This window comes from Typha angustifolia, chromosome 9 (assembly GCF_048772165.1).
Source record: "Typha angustifolia cultivar Huaian chromosome 9, ASM4877216v1, whole genome shotgun sequence".
NCBI lineage: Eukaryota > Viridiplantae > Streptophyta > Magnoliopsida > Poales > Typhaceae > Typha > Typha angustifolia.
The window spans coordinates 11227792-11246483 of record NC_133247.1 but is presented as its reverse complement, the minus strand read 5'-3'; the positions used below and the strand labels follow the sequence as shown (position 1 = coordinate 11246483).

The 18692-nt window shown below is 36.8% G+C and overlaps 1 protein-coding gene and 1 long non-coding RNA gene across 2 annotated transcripts; one reads left to right on the top strand and one right to left on the bottom strand.

Annotated features, from left to right (window-relative positions):
- Positions 1-274: 274 nt before the first annotated feature.
- LOC140767002 (uncharacterized) lies at positions 275-10195 on the top strand. Its single transcript, XR_012105536.1, has 2 exons — positions 275-8011; positions 9816-10195. It is a non-coding gene; the product is annotated as an uncharacterized lncRNA (long non-coding RNA).
- A 726-nt stretch (positions 10196-10921) lies between these two features.
- LOC140766961 (two-component response regulator ORR24-like) lies at positions 10922-16746 on the bottom strand. Its single transcript, XM_073106681.1, has 6 exons — positions 15989-16746; positions 15566-15718; positions 14904-15299; positions 14703-14779; positions 13138-14337; positions 10922-11315 (listed from the first exon to the last, which is right to left on the bottom strand). The coding sequence occupies exons 1-6, from the start codon at positions 16134-16136 to the stop codon at positions 11241-11243; spliced, it is 2049 nt and encodes a 682-aa protein (XP_072962782.1). The 5' UTR covers positions 16137-16746; the 3' UTR covers positions 10922-11240.
- Positions 16747-18692: the final 1946 nt, after the last annotated feature.

The following is an 18692-nucleotide window of genomic DNA, read 5'->3' as shown; positions in this document are numbered from 1 at the left end:
TATTAAAAATAGGGATAGTTTATGGGAGCTAGGTGTAGTTATATTAATTTTTAATTCAGAGATCTATTGCAATGATAGTTTTATTTTCATTTAGTAATTTTATATGACCTACTGTTAAAAATCATTATTATTATTTTAATATTTCTACGGAGTAAACATAATTAGATTAATTAATCCACTAACTCAATATTTTTAAACTGCGATTTATGTATGGTACGGAGTTGGAAAGCAAACCCGACCCGTTTACGAACTCTCCAGTCTCCACTGCTATAAAACCATGGCGATCCTTCATTGCTTCCTCTCAAATCTCATTAGTTTAAGTATGAGGCTTTTCGGCGAAGTGAGCAAAAAAGCTCGCACTGCGGAGGAATGGGTGTTCTTTGAAAGGGTTTGCCTCCTCTGCTCTTCTTCTCTCTCGACCATAAAGCCGATGATTACTTTTTACCAAGTTCGGAAACCCTAAACCCTTTCTCTTCTTCTTCTTCTTCTTCTTCTCTTCTTTCCTCTCTCTCTCTCTCTCTCTCTCTCTCTCTCTCTCTCTCTCTCTCTCTCTATATATATATATGTATGGTGGCGATGATGATGATGTGGTGATTTCTTGGGTCGGAATGTTTCTCTTCTCTCTTCTAGTCTTCTTCGGATCTCTTAGGGTTTTGATGGCATGGCGGCTTGGATGGCCTCATGGCAACCGCCGCAGTCTTTTGACCTTAGGACGGATATGATGTGGATGAGAAGAGTTGGGAGAATCTCTTTAATATGATCGATCAAAGGCGAATCTGAGCCCCCCTATCTTCCGATGATTTCTTTCGATTTGTTTTTGATGTGTTTAATTCGTGAAAAAAAAAATCTCTTTTGAAGAGATTCGAAGTTTCTTCTTCTCTATCGCTTTTTGAAGGTTCCCTATGTTCTGGCATTTGATTGCCTGCAGTTTGGATGGTCTTTGAGGCAACCACTGCAGCGATATCTAGGGAGGGTTGGCCCTTTGTCCGGGCCATATGTAGCCTTTGGGTTCATGAATGATGAAAAAAAGAAGTTGCATTATATTTGCCTTCGAGAAGCTTTTGTTTTGCTTCATTGATGGCTTCTGTCTTCCTGTTCGAGGATTGCACGTTATTATGGAAATTTAGCCTTTCTACGATGTTCGAAGAATGTTTGCTAAGCGTTTGTAAGGCAATTTCGATCAACCTACCTATCTATTTATCTATCTATCTATCTATGTATCTATCTAAGGCAATGATGATGGATAAAGCCGTCACCTTGCCGTTGAGCTATTGGGCAAGAAATTTATCTTTTCGTATTCTGCTGAAATCCCATATTATAGGTTTTGATGGACTGGCAATTTGGATGGCTTAACGTTTCTGATATGGGCCGGATAGTGGCAAAACAATATTGGTACCCAAACTAGCCCTCTCAAATATATTTACACCTCTAATAAACTTTAAAGACTTGGCGAGTTTTACCCCAGCAAGAAAATCTTAGCCGGATAATGAAAATTTTAGTCTATCTGGTTCAATGGATTTGCTAACTTGGTAAAACTCACCATGGGAGACTTAATAGTCAAAACCTCTTGTTTTCACCCCTACTTTGAGGCATCCATTACAGCCATCTTACCTTTGGAGGGAGGCTTATTTGAATGATATAGGAGAGAGAAATATCTTTTTATGACGGTTGATGGCCAATATCCGAGCCTCTTTGATCTCTGTGCTCTTATTTTTTCTTAAACATGTTTCTTTAGGAGCTTCCTTTAGACTGTCTTGTATTTTCTTGAGATTCTTATGTAATTATGATTGGGTCTGGATTTGTTACTAAGATTTTAGTAGTTGGATTTCTTCCTTTGATCTTTAGTGATAACTAATAGGAAAATGTTGTCAGATGATTTGAGCAGAATCTAATTACATAATATGGTTGCAAATCATTGTGCTTCATAGTATTGAAACTACTATTTAGACATAGTACATTGATTCAATTTGATTGTTTGCAGCTTAGTCTGAATTTAAGAGTGATTAAATTATTTAGTATTGTTGCCTATATCCTTCAAAGTTAAAATACACTCGCAGTTGTTGATTATGCTATTATAACTTGATCCATTCAAGGTATGTGGGCATATTGAAATTATTTATGTGAATTATGAGTATAGAGATGGCTGATGCATGGTTAAATTCTCTTTCTTCTACTGCTAATAACTATTATGAACTAATGAAGATTTCTATTTACTTTTTCATTGGCTTGGCTGAGCCCATTAGTTTGAGCATTTGAGGTCTGGGTATACTTTTGGTGCTGTGTCTATTCAAATAATTCCTCGTTACTGATTATATCCGATGTTATAGTAAGAATAAATGGTTGTTTACCATATCATTTACTTTGTTTAGTTGTGTCTGGGGGACAAATTGTTTTGCCATGCTTATTATTGTTCTTTTTTCTGGAATGGTTCTTCTGCTAGAGCTCAGATTTAAAGTTGGACAGATCAGTGTCGTCAAGAATTCGTGTCCTGATGTGAACGACCATCAATTACTGCAATGATAATATTTGCTGAGGGGTAGCAAGATGATTTATAAAGTTAGCTGTGTTCATAGTTTTTATTGTTTCATGTTTAAAAGGATCTCATTCATGGAAGTAACACATCAGAGACATGGCCAATGATGTAGTGAAGATAATCCGGTGATTTCATTGGTCGGAATGCTTCTCTTCTCTCTTCTAGTCCTCTTTGGATCTCTTGTGGTTTTGATGGTATGGCAGCTCAGATAGCCTCAAGGCAACCGCCAGCCATCTGACCTTAGGACTGATCCGATTTGGATGAGAAGAGTTGGGAGAATATCTCTAATATGATAGATCAGAGGCAAATCTGAGCCCTGTTTTCCAAAAGTTTCTTCTATTTTTTTGTTGATGTATTTAAATTTTTAAATTAAATTCTTTTTGGAAGAGATTCAAAGTTTTTTTGTTGGACTATTTATGAGCTTAAAGTTTAGATACGGGCTGGACAAAGGCAACTTTTTTTAAATGTAGAGTCACTTACGCTTGGTTATGAAAAATGTACCTATTAATTTTATTGGAGTTGGATCGAATATTCGAAGTTTCATTTTCTCCATGGCTTTTGAAGTTTTCTTATGTTTTGGCATTTGATTGCCATCAAGGTTTGAATGGCATACTCTTCGAAGCATAGCCTTTTGGTTGTAGCAAATCCCTCGTGCAGTTTGGATGGTCTTGAGGCAAGCCCACAGAGGGTTGGCCCTTTATAGCATTTGGGCTCTTGAATGTTAAAAAAATAGGATATGATATAGATTTGTTATATATATCTTTAATGTGCCTTTGAGATACTTATATCTTCCTGTCTGAGGATTTTATGTTATTAAGCAAATTTAGCCTTTTCTATCATATTTATAGAATGTTTGCAAGAAAACTTCCATTTATCTAATGCAATGATGATGGATGAGGCCATTGAGCTATCAAACAAAGAAATTTCTCTTTTATTATTCTTCTCAGATCTCATATTATAAGTTATGATGGAAAGACAATTTGGATGGCCTGAACGGTTCTGATATGAAACTTCTTTGGACGGCTTACTGATGTGGTAAATCGTACAAGCTTTAATATTCTAGTTTTAAAGTGTAGCAAACGGAAAGAAAAGGTTTGGGGAGAGCTAGTTTGGTCAAAAACTCTTGCTTTTACTGCTGAGGCAACCATTGCAGCCATCTTACCTTGGAATTAAAGCTGGTTCGAATGAGATAAGAGGAGAATAGGGAGAAATACGGCTGAAGGCCAATATCTGAGCTTCCTTGCCCTCGCTGCCCTTTTATTTATCTTTATATGTTTCTTGAGGAGCTTCCTTTATAGCTTTTGTGTCTTGTAACTTTAGTTATTCTTTTTATGTGATGTTTGTTTCTGGGATGTTAATTTTTGGATTTATTCCTTAGATGATTATTCTTATTTTATAAAAGAAATTGTTGCCAGTTGGTTTGAGCAGAATCTAAATTACATGATTAGACACAGTGGAATGGTTGTATGCCGCTTCGTCTGAACTCTGAATTGAAGAGAGAAATTAATTAGCATCGTTTTTCTAATAATTACAGATTGTAAGGGTCTTGTGTTTCATTTTATCTTAGAACACACTGGCAGAGTAAGAGGGATGGCTGATGCGCGGTTAAATTCTCTTTCATCTACTGCTACTAACGAAGATTTCTGTTTCCTTATTCATTGGCTTGGTTGCTGTATCTTACTCTAAGTCATTCCTTTCTGCTGATTATATCTGACGTTATAGTAAGAATAAATGAATGTCTACTTGCATTTCATTGCTGTTGCTTAGTTGTGTCCGGGGAACAAATTGTTTTGCCACACTTATTATTGTTATTTTTCACAAGTCAGACATGGTAGATACTGTGGTGATGATTTCATATTGGTAGCCGCGTGGTTTGATTTGGGACTCGACAAATTAAAGAGGTGTGTCAGGGCAAGGGAGTGGCAGCAGTAGAATTCTATCACATCAATCCCCTCTCAATTGTCTCTTTTCTTGAGGAGGTTCTGACAAAGTAGTCCTTTTCTAATTTTTGTTTTGCTAAATTAAATTATTTCTTAAATTTATTATCACGGGTACTGTATTTTTAAAATGTAGATTAATTTAGCGTTTTTTATTAGAATTTTTGGTAAAAAAAATAAATAAAACGGGGTTTAGTATGGCCAAAAACTTTCTGTTGGTGGCTTCTTCTGGCGTTCCCGTTCGTATATTTAATGCTTGGATCCCTGTGGATTGTCTGAGGAATATTTATTAAAAGCAACTGCGTCGATGATGGAAGTGAGGAACAAGCATTTCCGGCCGCCACCTCCTACTCGTCTGACCTCCTCCGTCGGCCTCTTCTCCTCCTTCGGCAAGCCGCCGCCGCCGCCTCCGGTCAGGCTCGGGCTTGGGCTGATTCGGCTCGATTTGAGCTGAGCCGAGCCGAGCCTAAATATCAAACTAGGCTCGAAATTAATGTCGAGCCGAGCCTGAGCTAGAACCGGCTCGCTCAGGCTCGGCTCCATTACACCCGAAGGCTGTGAAGTGGGGAAGTAAGGAAAAGCTACAATTGTTTTACTACGGTTATTCTTATCTTTCCTCGCTCTATATATGTATGAATGGTGGCGATGATGATCACGATGATGATGATGATGATGATGATCTGGTGATTTCTTGGGTCGAAATATTTCTCCATTCTCATCTCTTTTAGTCTTCCTCGGATCTCTTTCCTGGGATTTTGATGGCTTGGCGGCTTGGATGGCCTCAAGGCAACGGTCGCAGCCATTTAATCTTAGGACGGATACGATGTGGATGAGAAGAGTTGGGAGAATCTCTATAATATGATTGATCAAATTCTTCCATTTTGTCTTTCATGTGATTAATTCGTGAAGAAAAAAAAATTTCTTTTTTTGAAGAGATTCGAAATTTCTTTTCTCTCTCTTTCTCTTTTTGATGCTCCCAATGTTTTGGCACTTCCATTATATTTATTATTTCTAAGTATTTTTTTATGATCTCCTGCAAGTTTTGAACGGCCATTAGCTCTCTGCTCTTCAAAGTATATCTTTTGGTTGTAGCAAACACCCCTCCTGCAGTTTGGATGGTCTTAAGGCAACCATTGCAGTGATACATTATATATATATATAATGTGCCATAGAGAAGCTTTTGTTTTGCTTCATTAATGGCTTCTGTCTTCCTGTTTGAGGATTGTATGTTATTAGGGAATTTCCATCCAAGGCAATGATGATGGATAAGGCCGTCACTCACCTTGCCATTGAGCTATCTGGCAAGAAATTTATCTTGTTTTCCTGTTCTTCTGAGATGCCATATCATAGGTTATGATGGAGAGGCAATTTGGATGGCCTTAACGTTTCTGATATGGATCCAATAGTGGCAAAATGATTTTGGTGTCCACGGATACAGATGAATATTGGCATCCAAACTAGCCCTCTCAAATTTATTTGTATACGTCTAATAAACTTTAAATACTAGGCTAGTTTTACCCCATCAAGAAAATCTTAACCTGATACTGAAAAATTAAGTTTATCTGGTTCAATGGTTTTTGACAATATATTTCAAGTCTCCCACCATTAGTGAATTTTACCTTTGGAGGGAAGCTTATTTGAATGATATAGGGAGAGAGAGAAATCCCTACTGCAGTTTGGATGGTCTTGAGGCAACCACTGTAGTGATACCTAGAGAGGGTTGACCTTTGTCCTCCCATATCTAGCCTTTGGGCTCTTAAATGATAAAAAGTATAGGTACACTATATTTACCTTTAATGTGCTTTTGAGAAGCTTTTGTTTTGATTCATTGATGGCTTTTGTCTTCCTGTTGAGGATTTTATGTTATTAAGCAAATATAGCCGCTTCTACCATATTTGTAGATGTTTGTAAGAAAACTTCCATTTATCTACCAACATACCTATTTATCTAAGGCAATGATGATGGATGAGGCCATTGAGATATCAAAAAAGAAAATTTTCTTTTTCTATTCTTCTCAGATCACATATTATAGGTTATGATGGAAAGGCAATTTGGATGGCCCTAATGGTTCCGATATGGATCTAGTAGTGGCAATATCATATTTGTATCTGCTTTTCTTTCTTGGATATGAATACAGATATGGATAGTAGATTGATGGACTAAATTTTCTTTTTCATATGCCCTACAGTGGTTTGACATTTGGAAAATAGATCGATAAATTTTTTTATGTTATCTAAGTTTATAGCATGATATTTGAATATAGAATTGAGTCGGATATTATTGGATAGTTTTTGTCTAATAATTTTTACGTGTAATTCACTTTGAAACATAAATATGGAATACATATATTTTGCTATCAGTAAAATTGTTGATCAGTATAAATTAGTGACATATATATGGTGATTTGAAAACAGTTTATAAACTATCAAATCTTACGGATAAATTTTTAGCTTTCCGATTCAATGATTTTAGGAAGACTTATATTTAGAAGTTGCCATTTCGGTTAGCGGTTTTACTGATTCGGTAAAACACAAGCTTTATATTTAAGTTTTAAAGTGTAGCAGACTTGGGAAAAAAAGTCTGGGGAGGGCTAGTTTGGTCAAAAACTCTCGTTTTCAAACTCCTGAGGCAACAACCATTGCAGCCATCTTACCTTGGGTGTGAAGCTGATTTGAATGAGATAAGAGGAGAATAGGGAGAAATACGGCTGAAGGCCAATATCTGAGCTTCCTTGCTCTCTCTGTCCTTTTATTTTTCTTTAATATATTTCTTGAGGAGCTTCCTTTATAGCTTCGTGGCTTGTACTTTTAGTTATTCTTTCATATGTAATTTTGTTTCTAGGATGTTAGTTTTTGGATTTCTTCCTTTGATCTTTAATCTTAACTAGTAATAAAATGTTGTCAGTTGATTTGAGCAGTATCTAAATTACATGATTTGGTAGCCAATTGTGGTCTTCTATTGTATTGAGATTACTAGTTAGACATAGTGGAATGGTTGTATGCAGCTCAGTCTGAATTGAACAGAAGTTAGATTTAGTTTTGTTCTCTAATCATTACAGTTTGTAAGGGTATTTTGTTTCTTTTTATCTTAGAACACAATAGCAGATTTATGCCAATATAATTTGAAGTTCCATTCAAGGTATGTTGTATTGAAATTATCTGTGGGAACTATGAGAAAGATATGCTGATGTTATTTCTCTTTCTTTTACTGAGAAAATTTCTATTTCCTTCATTGGCTTGGTGATGTTTCTTATTCAAATCGTTCCTTTTTGCTGATTATATCTGACGTTATAGTAAGAATAAATGAATGGTTACTGCATATCATTTCCAACGCTTAGTTGTGTCTGGGGAACAAATTGTTTTGCCATGCTTATTATTATTCTCTTCTCTTTTCTAGTCCTCTTTGGATATCTTGCATATGGTTTTGATGGCATGGCGACTTAGATGGCCTCCAGGCAACAGCTGCAGCCATTTGACCTTAGGTTGGATCTGATTTGGATGAGAAAGTGTTGGGAGAATCTCTCTAATATGATCGATTAAAGGTAAATCTGAGCGCCCTTCTGATTATTTCTTCTGTTTTTTCTTTGATGTGTTTAGTTCGTGAAAAAAAATTCACTTTTGAAGAGATTCAAAGTATCTTCTTCTCTGTCACTTTTGAAGCTTCCATATGTTTTGGCATTTGATCGCCTGCAAGTTTTAATGACCCTTAGTTCTATACTTGTCATAGTATATTTCTTTTTGTTGTAGCAAATCCTTACTGCAGTTTGGATGGTCTTGAGGCAACCACTGCAATGATACATTATATATTTATCTTTGATGTGCCTTTTGAGAAGCTTTTGTTTTGCTTCAGTCTTCTGTCTTCCTGTTTGAGGATTTTATGTTATTAAGCAAATTTAGCCTTTTCTACCATATTTGTAAGAAAATTTCCATCTACTATCTATCTAAGGCAATGATGATGGATAAGGCCATTGAGCTAGCAAGCAAGAAATTTCTCCTTTTCTATTATTCCCAGTTCACATGTTATAGGTTATGATGGAAAAGGCAATTTGGATGGCCTCAACAGTTCTGGTATGGAAATATTGGCAAAATCATATCTGTAGCCACTTCTTTCTCTGATGTGAGTACAGATATGGATGGTAGAGGGATGGTTGGATTTTTCTATTTCTTTTTTATATAGCTTACAATGGTGACTTGTTGGATATATCCACATTTGACTTGTAAGCTTCAAATATAATGTCTTCTAAGAATATAGAGTGATATTTGAATACAAAATTAGGTTGGATATTATTAGATAGTTCTTGACTATCTTAATCTGCTGCTAATATTTTTTACTTGTCTAATTCATTTTGAAATTTAAATATGAAACTAAGTTTGTTTTGTCATATCAGTAAAATCATTGATCGATGATAATTTTCAAATATAACATAGGTACTTCGACTTTTAAGAAAATAATTTATGTTTAGAAATTATCATCTCAGTTAGCGGTTTTTATTAGTGTAGCAAAATATATTTAGTCTCATATTTAAGCTTTAAAGTGTAACAGACTCATGAAAACAAGTTTGAGGAGGGCTAGTTTGGTCAAAAACTCCTATTTTCATCTACTTTGAGGCAACTATTGCAGCCATCTTACCATTGGAGGGGAGCTGATTTGAATGAAATAAGAGGAGAATTAGAGAGAAATTTCTTTCTACTACGATAGAAGGCCAATATCTGAGCCTCCTTGCTCCTTCTATTCTTTTATTTTTCTTTAATATGTTTATTGAGGAGCTTCCTTTATGGCTTTGTGTCTTGTAGTTTTAGGAATTCTTTATGTTTGGGTCTGGATTTGTTTCTAGGATGTTAGTTTTTGGATTTCTTCGCTTGGTCTCTAATCTTAATTAATAAGAAATTGTTGTCATTTGATTTGAGCAGTATCTAAATATCATGATTTGGTAGCCAATTGTAGTCTTCCATTGTATTGAGATTACTATCAGACAGCGGAATGGCTGTATGCAGCTTAGTCTGAATTGAGGAGAGAAATTATTATTTAGTTTTGTTCTCTAATCATTAAAATTGTAAAGGTGTTTGATGTTTCATTTTATCTTGGAACACACTAGCAGATGTTGAATATGCTATTATAACTTGAAGATCCATTCAAGGTATGTTGTATTTAATATTTTTATGTGAACTATTGAGTAAGAGGGATGGTTAAATAAATTCTCTTTCTTCTACTGCTACTAATGAAGATTTCTATTTCCTCCTTCATTGGCTTGGTGCTGTATCTCACTCAAATCATTCTTTTCTGCTGATTATATCTGTCGATGTAGTAAGAATAAATGAATGTTTATTGTTTTCCCATGCTTTCAGATTTGCTCCAACAGAGAAGAAACTGAGTCTATTCAAGGTTGAACGGATCGGTGTCGTCAAGAATTTGAGGAATCATCCTGATGCGAACTACGGCCGTTAACTACTGCAATGCAAATATTTACTGATGGTTAGCGAGATGATTTTATAAAGTCAGCTGTGTTCATAATTTTCATATTTCTTATGTTCAAAAGGATTTCATTCATGGAAGTAACACACCAGATATGTGGTCAATTCTTATTTATCTTTGTAAAATTAAGCTGTGGGGAGGGGAAGAACCAGCCAAAGTTTCTGGTGAGGCTGATGAATTATTGTACTTTTCATTTATGTGCATCTTTAATTTGTCAGAAATTTACATAAATTTTTACATACTATATATTCAACTCTGTCTATGCTTGCCCTTTTAATTTCTTCTTTGGTTTCAGAATGCTTTCACTATTTGTCAAAAAATTAATGTTTGAGATGAGTATGAGCATGAAACTTGTAGAACTAATTCTACTTGGAAGCTCACATTGACTAAGAATGATAAGCTCACACATTCTAAGATGGAGGAGAACCCCCTATTTTAGAAAGAAACCACCTGGGCAAGTTAAAGGTGTTAGTGTTTGAACTACTGCCCCTTCTCATATTCTCTTTAATTTATCAGTTACACGTTGACTCAATTGATTATGTCAAACTACTTTTGGTAAAATTTTAAAAGATATTTTTGTGATTAATTTTAGAGAGAGAAAAATAAAGATTAATTAACTATAGAGTTTAGAATTCTAGGTGTAATTAACCCCAAGTTAAATTAGAAAGTCATCGTTCAAATTCTTTTGAGACTCATTCATGAATGTCTGTAAGCTAAAAAGACAGGCACTTTTTTCTCCTCAAAATTGTGGTAATTATCTTTTAATCAACGTTTACTGCACTGTGATCATTGTTAATGCATGGTCTGCATCAAAGTACAAAAAGAGGTTCATGAACAAGATAAGTTGGCACTAATTATCCCACACACATTCAGATATTAGTTTCTCTTCACCAAATTATGAAATTAACACATGAACTAAATAATTCTAAACAAGAAAGTATGCACACTCCAGAATAAGCAAAAGTTATATAATCATAACTTGAGGAACTAAATGACCACAGCTAATGGATGCATTCATACTGTTATTTGTCCACCAAGAACGGTTATATAAAAACATAGCAACATTCAGTAAAGACAACAGCTTGTATTGTACAAAACTCCAAACTGGCAGATCACTCAACTTCTTCCTACTCACCATCTCCTCTACTGCACTCAGCTGACCAATTTACTAGAAGATAAGATAATAACAAAGGGATCTTCGACATCGAAACGACGTAAGAATACAAACTTGAGTTCAGAATCATGGGGGGGAATCTTGGAGAGATTCAAGAATTACGAACCACTGAATGAGGACCTCCTCACATACAAGTACTTAGTGAGTAGAGGTCACATCCCAGGTCCCCATCCATGTAAGCAGTAGCATCTTCGCGGTCCTGCAATGCCGAAGATAATGCAGTTAGGTTAATAAAAGGTAACCTTTATGTAGTTATTCATTCGAAGACTTCAAATGACCCGTAGATAATAATTCAAGATAGCACTTCTCGTGCTTATAGGTATTTAGCAAATATCTTACAATTGAATGTCAGAATGTCTGGTTGGTTTCAAGTCTCTTAGTAAACATATTTGCTTCCAAATTTGATAGATTAAAACTATTATGTAATGGGAACATAGTTATAAATTGTAGCATCCTTTTGGATCAAAGTATTCAATCAACTGCATCCCAATGTGATATGGAAATCAACAAGAAAACACATGGTGATTAAATTGCACAAGTCAAGCATCAATATAAATGCTCAGAAGGAATGAAATCATCAGTTAATCAGTGCATCTAAGTAACAAAAACGAGGAGTATTAATATTAATCAATAGAAACTCAAGATTCCAACCACAAAATTAGCAAGTAGTAGACTGTGGTGAGTAACTGAGATGCTATGTCAGGCATTCTTCTTCAACCTAATTAACAAAAGGACTTCATGCAAAACAGAAATTCCAGAGAACAAATCTGCCAAAAAATTTCACAGGCAACACCATATAATAAGGACACCACCTGCTTTTAGCTAAACTCTATATACTACTTGCAAACTGCTATGATCTGCTTCATTCTAGCAAATGAGCCGAGTTCAACTCAACTAATCAGTCTACATCTCACAAATGATTATTTGGTGATTATGAAGTTCATTGAGGTGGATTACTTAAGAGTTTACAAATTACAAGTATATTTATCATTAAATGAGACACCACTAGGAAATCCACTACACTTGCTTCACAACCAAAGAAAAATGTGAAGGTACTACTTGGTGCACTCAACAAAGATTAACATCAATTGAAAGAAATAAAGAGGACAAGGCTTACTGCTCAAGACGAAACAAAGATGACAACAACAAAGTCTTCCCAGCTATTTCAGGTCGACAATATGAATCATTCTTCTCCATTAATCTCTATTTACAGCATCAATTTGGGTCAAATCAAGTGCTAAGGAATGCTGGACCACTTCTAACAGTGTTGGAATGCTTTTCTTAGAACTATTGATGCAAACACCAAATTTTAAAATCTATTAGTGTTTTAAACTTTTGCAGTTTTCCTCAACCTGATCTATTATAAGATCTAGAACCAAACAGTTTCAGAAAAATGCCAGCACACAATTTGGATTGTGGATGAGATAACATCTAGGTTCCAGTCGATATTGATAAATGCTCATGACCCAGCAATCATTCTTGCAATATACATAAATTATGGGGATCCAGCACTAGAGTGCCATAAGATAATTCATGTCTTCTGATTGTTTGGCAGTAGCCATTTCAAATATATTGATCTCTTAAATGTTAACACGTGTTACCAAGATATTTCTATATTTGAGTCTGAATATAAATAGAAAGTTGGCCTTTAATCCTATAATATATTTTGATGAGAAAACAATCCTGATTTTCTTGGGGCCCCTAGAAACATAGAACAGTATAAATTTGTGCCTAAATGAGGCTCAGTGAAACACTTTTTCATTCATTTCAAATGTTTAACAAGTTAACTTTCTATATACTTCTTCAGGATGGAGACAAGCTTTCAGATATTATCAATCTCCAAAAACTGAAGGTTCCACTATGGGGAAGCTTAATTGTCTATCTAAGTGTGAAATTTATAATTAAGTACATCAAAGAGACCACCTATAACAGTGCTACCAGACAGCAAGCATGACAACAATACTCACATCAGTAACTACTGATTGATAAGAAAAAAGAGATGGAAAGACTAAGGGCCATACCGACTTAAGCATAGCATTCACAAGATCATCCAAGCTGCAACCAAGGCCATTCTGTGACCTTGTTGTTTCCAATGCAGAGTCATCCTTGTAACTAAGCAGATCTTCATTTGTTGACCTGTTAACTCTGCAATCTTGTGCAAGGACTGGAGTGCTACAAAAGCCACTATTCAAGGGGTGCCCCTGAGCAATAGGATCATTTAGATGAAGATTTGGCAATGAAGAATTCAAAGAAGAACTAAACATAAGATCAGTGTTATGGGTATGATCCTGTCTTTGCTCCTCCAAATTCTGATTTGAATTTGCTGAGTTTCTGAAATTAAAGGATGTTGAATTTTCATCAAAGCTCGGGATAGGAATCGTGCTTCCACTAAGAGAAGCTACTTGGTTTTGTATATCCTGTCCTATCATAGCATCATGCAAACGAGATGCTACTAAACCATGGGGAGTTTCGCCAAGAAGGTCACCGTCCATTTGTGAAGCTGTTGGAGTAATATTTCCTCCAAGATTACAAGGAGTTATACCAGGATGACTTACAGAGTCATTTATACGCAAAGTGCTGGCCGGATACTTTGAAGAAACAGAAGCTTGCCAAGTGTCATTACATCTTCCAATATTGGTAAGTTGGGTAGACTCACCAAGGCTAGTCTTGAAAGGATCTGAGTCTGAGAAAGGAATTCTAACAGAAGAAGAATAATTGCCTAATCCCCCAGACAGCATCTGCATCCTATCTGCCTGTGGTAACAGAGAGTTGTTTGCTGTATTGGCAAAAGAGTTAGCCAGTCCACTGGCAGGGAAACCAGAAGGGAAGTGTTTGCTTGCTTCCTGCATTACCCTGGGCTGCTGCATTGACATAGGAACCCCTTGAAGCAGACTCCCTTGATGCATTCCGGATAGACTAGTGGTTGGAAGTTTCTCTAACTCATTTGAACTGTTGTGGGTTCGGCCTACTTGAATTGTCTGAGAAGGAAGCAAGCCATGCACTCCAAACACTGCTGGAGTATTCATTCTACCAAGAAGTCCGTTTGGTTGGACAGATGCAACAGCCGGCAGCTGTCTAGATCTTCCCAGTGCATGATAGTTTCTGAAACTTTCGAATGAACCCATATTGATATATGAGGAGCTTCTTCCTCCTAAAGCTGCAGCTAGGTTGGCTTGTTGACTTGTTACAGCACTGAGCCGTTTCAGGTAAAGCCTATACTTCTGGAACCACAAGATGAAAGAGGGAAGCAATCAGCTCCATAGAAAAGTAACAAACATTGAATATCAAATAGGTTAGTCAGTAAATAAACATGTAACAGGTAATAGATAGTGTAGTAGGACCACTTTCATTAACAAGCAAATGGCCTTAAACATATTACATAATGACTAAGTAGGACAGTGCTTGATGGATTGCAGGGCTTCAGAACAACGAGTTTCTTGCAGAAACTGTCTCAGAGCTAATGTAGCAAGTGAGATCTATTAAAAGTTAAATATCCAATGAATTACTCTGATCGTTGACCTGAATACGTATTCCAGCCTAAAATATATGGTAGAGACGGTCTAGGGATGAAAATTTAAAATCATGCCTGTAGATGGCTTGCGACATTTTCTCTTGTTAGCTTTTCCACATTCATAAGGTCCAGTATCCTTTTGGGAACAGCCTCTGCATGGATAAGGGTAAAAAAAAGAGAGAAATTATGGATAAAACTTGAGCTACTATCAAGCAAAACTATCAAAAGGCAGCAGCATGATCGCAGCAATATAAGTTATGAAATGGAAGTTCTTACTGTCAATGCCTAATTGATTAACAGCAGCAACAAACTTGCGGTGCAGCTCAACAGTCCACACAACCCTTGGCTTCTTTTGGTTTGATGGATCTTCATTCTCCGCACTATCGTCAGAATCATCATCCTTTTCTTCATTCTGTTCCTTCCTCTTCTTGTTAAGCTTTCCACTGCGATCAGCCACACCCTGCTCACCTTCAGAATCCATAAGCTGGGTGTTTTGAGCATCCTCCCCACTATCAAAGTTATTGTGCTGTCCAGAATCAAACCTCCTCCTCCTGATGACATGTTGCCATATGTTCCTAAGCTCCTCAATCCGCACGGGCTTTAACAAATAGTCACATGCTCCATGAGTTATTCCCTTCATAACAGCTTGGGTTTCACCATTTGCCGACAACACTGCATGAATGAATAACTTTGGTAAGTTCCAAAACTATCACATTCATAGATTCATAACTTTTCTAGATGTCATGCAATAATGGATATTGTTCTTTTGCTAAGATATCAATTTGCAAACGTAAAGTACAGAACATAAAATTCCAGATCCTGTCAAACGAAAATCATGTCCCTACTGTCAGTTGAACTGTTTAATGCTCAACAACCACAGAAAATGTAAAGAAGGAAAAGTGAAACAAATTCTCATATTCACTAAAAAAAAATCTTACTAATAACAGGAAGATCCATCTCAAGGCCAACATGCTCCAGAAGCTTGAATCCATCCATGTCTGGCATGTGGACATCACTGATAACCAGATCAAATCTGTCCCTGTTCTCCCTCAACATTCTCAAGGCCGTGATTGCCTGGCCAGTTGTTGTAACTGAAAGAACACATAAAACTAATTAGTCCTCAGCTCCCAATCCTTATCTTGAAACCAAAAAATAGGAAGGACAAAAGAAAAAGATTCAACTTTTCTTCCAATTCCACTTAAAAGTACAACAAAAATAGGAGCAAATTTAGAGGGAAAAAGTCTTTTCAGGGGGGAAAATTGGTGATTAGCGACAAAAGATAGACGCAAAGACCCATTCATTTGACTTGAAAAAAAAAATAAGAAAAAATAATAAAAAGAAGAAGAAGAAAAAGGAACAACCATGATATTGGCATCGAATCAGGAGAGTCTCCAACAACTTGAGGCAAGTGGGATCATCATCCACGGCCAGGACACGCATGCCCACAGGAAACTGATCTCTGTATCCACTCTCCCTCCCCATGCTCCCGTTCCTCTCCTCAATAGTCATCCCCTCAATAGCAATTCCTCTCACCAGGAGGGAAACCAAAGAGACAAAGAGCAGACCCAAATCGCCAAATCTCCTGACAACCCTTCCTGCGCTATCTTACACCTCAAACGACCCCCCCAAAAAAGCTCTCTTCTTGACCTCCTCACCTCCCTTGATAAAACCCAGAAACAACTCCAAAAACCAAAAAAAAAAATGGTCAAAGAGCTCACAGGAGAGAGAAAGGCAGGAGCTTTGGATGGAATCAGAGAAGAGGAGTAGGCTATAAACTCAAGAGAGAGAGAGACAGAGAGAGAGGAAGAATGTTTGAAGAAGAGATGGGTGTTAGGGGAGAGTGGAGGAGAGGGGAAGGGGGAAATGGGGAAAGCAAAGCAAAGCAAAGCAACAAAGTATTGGGATTGGGATGAATTGGAGAAGAGCCACAATTCTTCAAGCACCCAACACAAAGATAGAAACTTTTGCTCCCTCTTTTTTCCTTTTTAGATGTTAACGCTAAAATTTCTTCTTTGCCATCAACGAGACCCAAACAATAATTTCTTGGAATTCATAGTAAGGCTGGGATCTAGGAAGCTACATGTATGTATGTGTGTGAAGAGAGAGAGAGAGACGATGAGAAAAACTAGACAAAAGTAGTCTCTGTCTCTTTCCTTTTCCTTTTTCTTTCCTTTTTATGTTCTTTTTAGACCTCTATTTTCATTCTACACAAACTAATTATCATAATATATGGCTAAGAAAAAAAGAAGAAAAGAAATTAGTAAGATTTAGTCAAAAGCAATATAGATTTATCTCAGGGCCAAGTTGCTTATTTCTTTTCTTTGCCTACTTTTTTTTAAAGGTTGCTTAGATTGCACAGTGAAAATCTTGTAAATGACCAAGATTCATCTGAGATGAAGACATGAGGCATGCTAGTTATCAAATCATACTAACCCAATGTCAACCAAAAGGCCCTCATCACTAGTGACATACAAACCCCCAGGTTTTATTCCCAGACTCCTACTCACCGGGCATCCATGGCCTACCATTATAATAGTTTAAAGAAAACAAACACAGAGAAAGAAGCAAGCAAAGTGACAAACTTCCTATCTTATGTTTCTAATTTTACTCTCCTTGTATGATTGTGTTCTAAATGCACCCCAACAAAATATCTCATCTAATTATGCATCAATTTAGGTAGGTTTATGTCATATGTAACTGACTGGCCACACACTTAGCTCTTTCGGTGCAATATGGGGCCTAAGTCACTCAAAAAGATTTGGAACCTTTGCTTCTCTCTACATCTACAAGTTGATATTTTTGATATGATTGGAGGAACCAAAATGACGTTTCTAAAGTTAGCTTCCACGAGCTAAGGGTATCAAAGGATAAAATGATTCACGAGAATAAATTAGGGCATCCCGGTTTACTCATCCGCTTCTGCCGACTGAAAGAGCGGGAGAGGGGCAGAGGAGGCGTACGCAGTCTTATTACTTTTCGGGCGTAGTTGCACCGATCTTAATTGTTAAAAGTGAAAAAACTAAATTAGGTTTATTTTTTTTTAAAAAAAATAGCAATACAGTGTATCTATTAACAGATATGCACCATTAAATTACGGGGATTTGGTTAATTTAATTATAATCTTCCTATTTTGGTCCTTGTGCCTGCCAAAGTAAATGGCGTAATGGCGGAGTTCGTAATTATACCGAAGTTACCGTTGCCCTCTGCAATGCCCGGCGTCGTTTTGGTAATGCGAGCATAGATATTTCTATGCGGTACGGCCGAGCTGCCCGCATAGAAGGTTTATATACGCACACAAGGGAAAGGGGGCCGTTGGCGATAGGACGATGGGGAGCTCCCGTGACGGCACGTGGCGCGCGCGCTTTGGGCCTCACGCTCCCGGCTTGACGTGGGGCCCGCGTTGAGGGTCACGGTGCTGGTCATGTGGCCGAGTCGGGGTGGGGGGGGGGGATTTTTGGAAGAAGAAAAAGAGAGGAAAAAAGGGGAAAAAAGGGCGGGAAGGAATCCTCCTCCTGACGCTGCTGAAGATTCCATTCAGACGCATGTACTCGGGGCCGGAGGAAAAAAAAAAAGAGTGGGACCCGCTTTCGGAACTTTAGGGGTTAATAGTAGCGGGGCCCACAGGGCGGCACCCACTCTGGTTGGACACAGAAGGTTATTTTTTTTTGGGGTGGGGGGGACTTTGGAGGAGTTACTTTTGGTGGTCATACTTGTGGGTGTAGTATCGGATTTCCTCCCTTTGGAGAGTAATGGCTCGCGTGCAAAAGTTTAGTTTATATATATATATAATTTTTGTTCTCTTTTTGCTACTTTTTCTCTTTTAGCCCCCCCCCCCAACCTTTTCAAATGAACGAGAAAAATTACCCCCTTTTTATGTCATTTTTCTTTAAAAGAAAATAAAAAAAGAGCAGTTAGGTTTATTGCATTTTAAACCTTTTGAACTAATAAAACTCAATTCAGATTAGCTGAATAAGATTGGACTTATAATTGTTAATTCATATTAAATAATAAATAATTTTTGATTTGGTTATATTAAGTGTAGATAATTTAATATTCAATTTATGT

Bases quoted from the DNA above. Each gene is read 5' to 3' on its own strand.
- LOC140766961 (XM_073106681.1), bottom strand. From the start codon at position 16,136: ATGACTATTGAGGAGAGGAACGGGAGCATGGGGAGGGAGAGTGGATAC. The intron at 14,780-14,903 runs GTAAGAACTTCC...TTATCCATGCAG, and splicing joins TAATCAATTAGGCATTGACA to AGGCTGTTCCCAAAAGGATA. The intron at 14,338-14,702 runs GCATGATTTTAA...TTGTGGTTCCAG, and splicing joins ATGTCGCAAGCCATCTACAG to AAGTATAGGCTTTACCTGAA.